Below are 9,386 nucleotides of genomic sequence, written 5' to 3' on the forward strand. Positions count from 1 at the left end.
GAAAGCTAACGGAGTTGGAGTCACGGATGCTCCGGATTCCCAAACCTCCCTCGGATTTGGGGAGACAGATAGACTTTCAACTAACAGGATGGAGAAATCTAGAAGAATCATTCCCTTTACAGAGGAAAGCACAGAAGAGGCGCTCCATTGCTTGGATGGTGGCTTTGGGTAAGCTGAAAATCCCATTCCAGTAGATGTAGGAAGCTTGGAGGACAGAGCGCATGCAAATAAGGCGACCAGCGTAGGAAAAGAGTTTGCTTTTCCATAGTTGGAGACGTTTGCGAATGTTATCCAACATAGGAGCACAATGGTGATTGGAAAGCCTGGCTGGGATGAGAGGGAGACTAAGGTATTTAACTAGGAGGGAACCAATGGAGAACCCAGTCAGATGCATAAGGGATTCTTTATCGGAGTCGGGGATGCCAGAGAGGAAGATTTTGGATTTGATGAGATTAATGCGAAGGCCCGAGAGTGACTCAAAGAGGTGGAGGGAATCCATGATTGCGGAGATAGAAGAATGAGAGGCCTTAGAGAAGATCATTAAATAGTCTGCAAAAGCCAGGTGGGTAAGGTTGATGTGCTTGCATTTAGGAATAGGAGAGATGAGATGAAGATCCGTTTTGGATTGAAGGCTTCTAGAGAGAGCTTCCAGAGCGAGGGAGAACAGGAAGGGGGAGAGGGGGCATCCTTGGCGAATGCCCACATTGGAATGTTAGAACCCGGTCGGAGAACCATTTACCAGAATGGAGGAGGGGGAGGAAATGCAGGCATATATCCAATGGATGAAGGCAAGTGGGAAGCCCATTTGAGAAAGCACATCACAGATGAAGTCCCAGCGGAGGGAGTCAAAAGCTTTGTGAAGGTCAATTTTCAAAAGGGCAGCCGGAGAGTGGGATTTACGGTAAAATCCTCGTACGATTTCAGAACAGAGGATAATGTTATCCGCAATGCTTCTTCCAGAAATGAAGGCGGACTGGTTGGGGCTGACCAGGGAGGGAATCACATCCTTAATTCTGTTGGCAAGGATTTTGGCAATGAACTTGTAAATGAGGTTACAGAGGGATATAGGTCTAAAATCAGAGAGAGAGGTGGCTCCATCTTTTTTAGGGATGAGACAGATGAAGGTCTGGTTGACCTAAGCCAGCTGGCTGGGTTTGAAGAAGAAGCTACGAATGGCTTTAAACAGGTCTCCTTTAATAGAGTCCCAGCAGCTCAGAAAGAATCACATACTGAATCCGTTAGGACCGGGGGCTTTGTTGGATTTGTGGGAGAGGATTGCCTTAGAGATCTCATCATCAGAGGGGATGGCAAGGAGGGAATCCGCAATGAGAGGAGGGATAAACTTGTTGATGAGGTCAGGAGGGAGGGGAGAAGGGGAGAAGGGGAAAAGGGGGGAGGATTGAACAGGTTGGAGAAGAAAGAGATGGTTGCCGATTTGATATTGTGGACTGAGGTAAGGGGGGAGCCATCAAGGGAAAGCAAGAGGGTGATGGAATTAGAGTTGAGTCTAGCTTTCAAGGATCTGTGGAAGTAGGCTGAGTTGGAGTCTCCCAGCTCTAACCATTTAATACGGGATTTTTGGCGCAAGAAGTTTTCCTCAAGGGAGGATAGGGAGTGAAGCTCCTTCGAGAGCTGTTTCTCCTCAAGGGCAAGCGACCAAGCGTAGGGTTGGGGGGGGGTCAGAATGGAGTCTGGACTGGACAGAGGAAATATTGGATTTGCAAGAGGAAAGCATGGAGTTGATGTTACCAAAGGTGGAGAGATTCCAGCTTTTGAGGGTTGATTTGGTGTTACGAAGCTTCCTGGCCAGGGCAATAAGGGGGAGGAGACCGGGATGCTCCAGGCTTTCAAGACAGTGGGAAGGAAGAGTTGATGGGAGGTCCACATATCAAAAAATTTAAAAGGTTTGGGACCGAAGGAAGAGTACGGCTGAATAAGGATGTGACAGGGACAATAGTCAGAAAGACCTTGAAGGAGGAAGTTGGCTAGGGAGTGGGGGAAGGAGGTGATAGGGGTGTCAATGGGTCGGGTTGGGCCGGGCCTTCCAAAACCACGACCCGACCCTGACCCAGTGAGGCAAAACCCTCGACCCGACCCGACCTTGCCAGGGTTTTTCAGAAACCTCAACCCGACCCGTGACCAGCCAGGGTTTTTCTTTGGCCCGGCCCTGATTGACCCTGTCTTGACCCTGTTTTAACCCTGTCTTGACCCTGATTGATATATATCAAAGAATATATCTAAAAAAACCTTGAAAAATTCTGTAAAGAATAAGAACAAGATGGGAAGGAGAGAGAGGGAGAGAGGGACTTGTAAATTTAAATAAAAATAATTCACAAACATCTATAAAAATCCATAAATAAAAATATTGCCATAAACATCCATAAATAAAAATACTCTCACAAACATCCATAAATAAAATACTTCCACAAACATCATAAAAATACTACCACAATCATCCATAATAATCTACCACAAATATCCATATAAATACTACCACAAACATCCATAAAAATACTATTGCTACAATCATCCATGAATAAAAATACTGCCACAATCAACCATCAATCATAGCAGCATCCATGATCCATCTATATGATATGCTTGAATCTGGGATTCCTGGAAAAAAAAAATGCCCAAAATGAGGGAAAAACTCTATTAATACAAGCAGATGTCAAAGAAAATATTAGCTAATAAGAACTATTGTTTGGATACAAGTCCTTACCAGTTCACGCCAAATAAGTATGCATTATCATCCATCAAGTCAAAGTTATAGTTGCATTACCACAATCATTGTTAGTAGCTGAAAAAAAACACATTTAACAAATGAACAAATCAATAAACTTAATCATCATTCATAATGTTATTATTATTATTGTAATTAAATGATATAAGGGAATTTAAAAGGTTGTTACCTGATTCGATCTTCTCTAGGTCAATTAAGTTCTCTTCAACATCAACTGAAACCGGTGCCTGTCGTAGCCAATCTTGTGTACGTACCAATGCCTGGAGTCAAAGAGCTACGGAACTGGTCTAAAATCTTACCACCGGTGCTAAAAGCATACTCTGAAGCAACACTTGAGACAGGAATCGCCAAAACATCCCTTGCCATCTTATTTAGAACCACAAATCTTGTACTATTGACCTTCCAGCAATTCAAGATGTCAAAAGAATTGAGTTCATCCTCCTTCTCAATACCTTCCAACAAATATTTGTCTAAGTCAGATGTCACATGGAAACGCTCCTCCTCTTCTAATGCATTATAAAAACCCCTTTCTGAAAATTCACTGTCATCATCATCTATTGATGAACCATCAAAAGAGGTTGTAGATGAATCAACTCTCACTGTACTACTTGTCGACCCTTGCATTTGGTAATGTCTCAAGAGACGATCCATGACATTTTTAATCCTCTCAATTTTCTCTTCCACCTCATGTTGAGAATATAATTTTGAATAGCAATATTTCACATATCTCAACTTAAATCGTGGATCAAGAACACGAGCAACAACCAACATAATATTCATTTTGTCAGTGCCACTACCACCCCAATATTTGTCAAATTTTTCTTTCATTGCCAATGACATATCCCGAATCATGTCATGTTCACTTCTTGACCACTTGTTCAACTGTGATTCAATCACACTAATCTCTTTGAAGTAAAGATTTAAAGTAGTAAAAAGAGACCCAGACAATCTTGTAGTTGCATTGTAAAAAAACTCCAACATCTTGCATAAAACTTTAGCTCTCTCCCAATCTTGAGTAGTTGGGACCCCATCCTTGCACTCCATAGTAAAGTTTGGGTCTCTATCTTCTATACATTCAAAAGCTTTTTGAAACTCCAAAGCAGTTTGCAACATAAGATATGTAGAGTTCCAACGAGTAGAAACATCTAAACTCAAAGCTTTCTTACACTCAATCTTTTCTTACTCACAACACAATCTAAACTGTTGTGACCTTGATGGTGAACTCCTTACATACTTCACTACAGAACGAACTCTACTTACAACATCTCCACAATCCTCAAGACCTTTCTTGGCAATCAAATTCAAAATATGGGCAGCACATCTCATATGAAAAAACTCACCACCCAACAATAACCCATTTTTCTTATTAAATCTTCTCTTTAAATTTGAATTGCAACATCATTATCGCTTGCATTGTCCACGAGTAATACTACACGTTTATCCAACCCCAATCAAATCAAACACAGCTCAAGGGCATTACTAATTGCTTCACCAGTAGGTGGTGATGGGACTACGCAAAAGTTAATGATTTTCTTTTGCAATTTCCAATTTCGGTCAATGTAATGTGCTGTGAGGCACAAATAACCAAGATTTTGGATAGAAGCCCACATATCTGTGATGAGGGACACCCGTTGAGCAGTTCTCTTAAACAAATCTTGCAACTTCTTTTTCTCCCCCAGATACAATTGCAAGCAATCTTGTGCCACAATATTACGGGTCAAAGTATTAAACCTAGGCTGTAAAGCCTTACAAAAATCTCTAAACCCGTCCCGCTCTACAAATATAAATGGCAATTCATCCATAATAATCATGCGAGCAAGCGCCTTTCTACACAATTCATAATCAAATTTCCAAGCTAAGATACTAGTGATTGTACTCTTACCATCACTCGTGTCAACTTTAAAATCCAAAAGTTTTTGCTTCTTATTTTTTTCACTACTTGGACACAGAAGACATCTATCCAAATGTCGTTTTAGTGAACTAGTACCATGTTCACTTGCACAACCAAATTCCTTGTGGCAATACTTGCATGTACACTTAGTAGCTTTTGAACCATTGGGAGGTATAACTTTAGTGAAGTGATTCCAAACACTAGATGACCCTATAGTGAGGGGATTAGAAGATACCTTAGAAGCATTAGAGTTTGGTTGTGCCTTTGTAGAGCTTGTCACAGGATCCTTAGAGCTTGATTCAACTGGATTTGAATTTGGATGATTTGAAGTTGAGTTTGGCTGCCTTGGATTTGAGTTTTCCTCCATTGAGATCTGTACAAATTCAAAAATCCAGACATGTGTAAGATCTTTGAAACAATAAGTTGAAGAAAATAGTGAAGAAGAAGGAGACTTGCTCTATATGATTGATACATGGTGTGAGTGATGAGCTCCCACTCAGATTGATACATTAATGAAGAAGAAGGAGACTTGCTCTATATGTAGATCTGATCTGAAAGCACCACTCTTTCACACCCATTATAAGAACCCTTCCCTCTCCACAAAAAACCATCTTATCACACCCTTATCCACTCTCTTTGTCCCTCCCTTCTCAAGCTAGTTCATCTAATATAAGTAGCAGGGGAGATCTTTCCCATTGCATTATTTAGAGTGAAGTGATCTCTTTTCCGAGATAGCTGTTAATATGCAGATTTTGTGTATTTATTCTATCATACTGGGTTGTTATTGGATTTTTCCTCTTTCCTGGTCCCCTACCCCCTTCATCTGGACTCTGTAATATAAATACACCACATCACAACTTAACAGATGGAGGCTAACGGTAGGGAAGGTCTTAGTAATTTTTTGAAAACTACAAGGGAATCATATGTAAGGTGGGATAATCAAAGGGAAGGTGTAATTAAGACAAGTACAGGGGAGGGGATGTAATTTTCCCTAAGTTAAATTAATTTACTGGTGTAGATTTACTACTAAACACTAGAAAGTGGTGCCAAAGTCTGATACTTTGACTCTATATCTATCATCTAAGAGTATAACAAAACAAATCCTTTAAAAAAAATTAAAAGTGATCTCATCATAGTGGTTGGAACAGTTCTAGTCAAACACCCTGACCAGGTCAATTTCGTAGACAACCAATCACACAACCACCGCTGCTTTTACTATTGACATAGTCATCTTTGAGTCCATAGCAATGTACTGCAACTGGCCGGAGAAAAAGAATTCGCTCAGAAAATGAATGAACCAGGGGAGGTCTTCTATGCTCAAGTTTGGATTCTTCTAGGTTCAAAGTAGAAGTCACCATCTTATCACACCCTTAATATAAGCAGCAGGGGAGATCTTTCCCATTGCATTATGATATTTATTTATTTTTTCAATATTTTATTGCCATTCTCGAAGATGGGATCTGTCTGTCTCATATGAGGACATTATGCATCTCTTGTGAAGGTGTGATAGAAAGTGTGAACTTGTAGATGTGTTTTGGCCTCTGTTTTAAAAGAATTTGAATGAATGTGGATATTCATTTCCCTAGAGGAATAAGGGATTAGTTCATGTCTTCATGACTCATCTCTGATGTCTATGATAGAGATTGTTTGCATTTAGTTATCTTTAAGTGTGAACTCATAATTCTCATCCTAGACAGATCATCTATATCTGTGAATTGGTTATACAGCGCAGCTATTTCTTCTGAATGGGACTTTTACTTCATTTCATTGGGTTAAATACAATATTTTGCTGTTTAACCAGAAAAAAGAGACTGTGTGTGAAAATATAAATGACAATTCAGTGACAGTGCAATTGGTTGGCCACAAGAATAGCCAGTATGTATCTTGTTCAGCAGGCACTAACAGACGTGTTCCACTCTCACCCAGTGGTTTTTGTTAGGTCATGGTCAGTGTTATGTTCAGCCGGCACTAGCAGACGTGTTCCACTCTCGCCCAGTGGTTTGTGTTAGGTCATTCATATCACACTGGCATGGGCCATATAATGCTGGTTAAGAGTAGGAGACAACGAGCTGTGGGGGCATTGCATCCGACGATTGCCGGAACGATTCAGAAGCGTTGGTTCTTAAAATAATAAAATAGTTGCTATTGCCGCAATTCTTATGGCTGGTGTTGTAGCAAGACAAATATATCACAGGTTCACAGAGAACATGCATTCAAACTTCAAAGATTTAAAAAACAATAAACACAGTCGCTGATCAAGAGAGATGCATTTCAGATCTGAATCCACGCATACTAGCAGCACTATTGCGAGGATGGGGAAAGACCCAAATAAAAATGAAGTGCTGAATATTAGAACATACCTTGAGTCCTTGATGCGAATCTGGGAAGGAGGAACCGAGGAAGAAGAAGGCTGCTAGTCGTCGAGCGGCGGCTTTCTCAGCTTCTCGTGGATGAAGAAGAAGAACGGGAAGACTGAAAATGTGAAAACTGAAAACGAAAAGGGAATATGGCCATATGGGATTAGGGTTATTTATCACTCTTATGGGTATTTTGGTATTTTCAGCCATATAAATGCTTATAAAGAATTCAGGGTCGGGTCCGGGCCGGGCCGGGCTAGGCCCGCCACCTTGAGCCCGACCCGACCCGACCCTGCCAGGGTCAGCCAAAATCTCAACCCTGACCCGCCCTTCGGGCTGGCAGATCAGGGTCAGGTTCGGGCCGGGCTCAGGGCGGGTTCGGGCCAGCCGGGTATTATTGACACCCCTAGGAGGTGAGCCAAGCTTCATTAGAGAGGAAGCGGTCCAGCTTGTAAGCAATGCTGTCAGGACCCACACGATCGTTGTTCCAAGTAAGGGGGGAACCAGTCCAGCGAAGATCATCGATGCCAAGATCCTCAATACAATCATTAAAGGCGTGGACGGAAGAAGGGTCGATGGGTCTACCTCCCAATTTCTCACTTTGAGACTGCACCACGTTGAAGTCACCATCTAAACCCCAAGGAAGGGAATCCATGCTATTCTTGAGGAGGGAGAGATCAGACCAAAGAGAAAGACGGCCAGCAGCTTGGTTGCAAGCATAAATCACCGTCATGTGGAAGATGGTAAGGGAATTAGGAATGGAGAGACAAAGATGGAGAAATTGAGAAGAGGAGTGGGAAAGAGAAATGCGGATTTTGTAGGGGTCGCAAAGAAGCCAAATTCGACCATTAGGAGAATGGTTGTAATTGGAGAGAAGGGACCAGGAGGGGGCAATAGAGGCAGCAATGTGGGCAGCATTCTCTTGGAGGATGCGGGTTTCAAGGAGGGCACAAAAAGAAGAGTGGGTGGATTTGATAAGGGATCTAATATCCTGATGCTTAGCCAGGGAATTGAGACCCCTGACATTCCAAATGAACTCGATTGACATTGCAAACTAGAGGGGGAAGAGCAAAGAGCGCACCGGGGGGGGTGCTTTTGTAACGACGGCGGTAAAAGACAATTGCCGGGCTGCGGACAAGAGGCCTGCGGGGGGGAGGGAGGGAGGGGGAGGGAATCCCACGGACAAGGGCTGAGGGGGGGGAGGGGCAGGGGAACCCTACGGACAAGTGCTGACAAGTTAAAGGGGAAAGGGTGGGCAGGTCAAGCAGGGGGGGGACAGGGGGGAGATGGCCGGGAGGGAGGGGGAAGAGATGGATCGGGTCAGGGAGTGGGAAGGTGGGTTGGGGAAGTGTTTGTGATAAAGGTGGGCTGGAGGCTGGAAGATGGGGAGGTTGTAGGTAAAAAAGGACTGGATTTGGGTTGGGGGGAATGGGTTAAGGTGTGGATTGGTTAGGCTGGGAAACTGGGTCGGGAATTAGGAGGGGGCGAAAGCGATTGGTCGTGGGCCTGGGGGGAAGGGCCAAAAGGATTAAGAGGGGGGGTGGGTTTTGATCTGAAAGGGGGGCACGTGGAAGGCGATGTGGTTGGCCAGGGGGGTAGGTAGCAGGGGGGTAAAAGTGGTAAAATGCGGGGTTAAAAAGGGGGGGGGGGGGGGATCGGCTGAAACAGATAAAGGGGTTGCAGTCCTTACCGTAGAAGACGGAGACGAAGCATGAGAATGGCAATTGGCAATGGACATCGTCTGGACCTCGACTATAGCACCTGCAGGAAAAACTTGTTGACCAGATGGGGTACTGATCGGCACATCGGATGAAGGGAAGGGAAAAGTGTATCTTTCAGGCTCAAGGCGCATGATAGAGAGCAGCTGCAGGGATCTCGTCTGAGCCATGGCAGAGAGAGCTTCAATAGCAGGGCTAGCTTCAACGGGATCATCGAGATTTGAGGCAGGCGTAGGCATCGAGGATACTAGCGCCAAGAGATCCATCGCATCGGGAGCCAGAGGTGCCTCGGTATCAGAGACCTACAACTCCGTCGTGTAAGGAGGAGAGCCAGGGGCAACACGGTGGGGGTTTTTGCTGATAGAGTCTTGTTGACGACGGTGGCGACGGTGGCGTCGATTACGCTTGTGCCGAATGGGATCTCTACCTCGATTGACAGATCTGGGGAAGCCAGAAGAAGTCGAGGCAGTATTAAGGGAGGTGACACCAGGGAGGGTTGCCGGAGAAGACACCAAAGTGGAAGTCGAGGCTGTATTAAGGCTGGTGGCACCAGGGAGAGTTGCCGGAGAAGATGTCTGAGTGGTTGCCGGAGAAGGCACAGAATCGTTGTAAGGATTCTGAGCTGAGGCAAGAGCAGCCGTGGCCAGGGGCAACGAGGCAGAGCAGTCCTTGGAATG

The 9,386-nt window shown here is 44.0% G+C and overlaps 1 protein-coding gene across 1 annotated transcript; it reads right to left on the bottom strand.

Moving 5' to 3' along the window:
* Positions 1-4,194: 4,194 nt before the first annotated feature.
* Positions 4,195-8,975, bottom strand: LOC122643614 (zinc finger BED domain-containing protein DAYSLEEPER-like). The gene is made up of 2 exons (XM_043837224.1): positions 8,682-8,975; positions 4,195-5,007 (listed from the first exon to the last, which is right to left on the bottom strand). The coding sequence occupies exons 1-2, from the start codon at positions 8,973-8,975 to the stop codon at positions 4,195-4,197; spliced, it is 1,107 nt and encodes a 368-aa protein (XP_043693159.1).
* Positions 8,976-9,386: the final 411 nt, after the last annotated feature.

The sequence above is a fragment of the Telopea speciosissima genome, chromosome 10, assembly GCF_018873765.1.
Source record: "Telopea speciosissima isolate NSW1024214 ecotype Mountain lineage chromosome 10, Tspe_v1, whole genome shotgun sequence".
Lineage (NCBI taxonomy): Eukaryota > Viridiplantae > Streptophyta > Magnoliopsida > Proteales > Proteaceae > Telopea > Telopea speciosissima.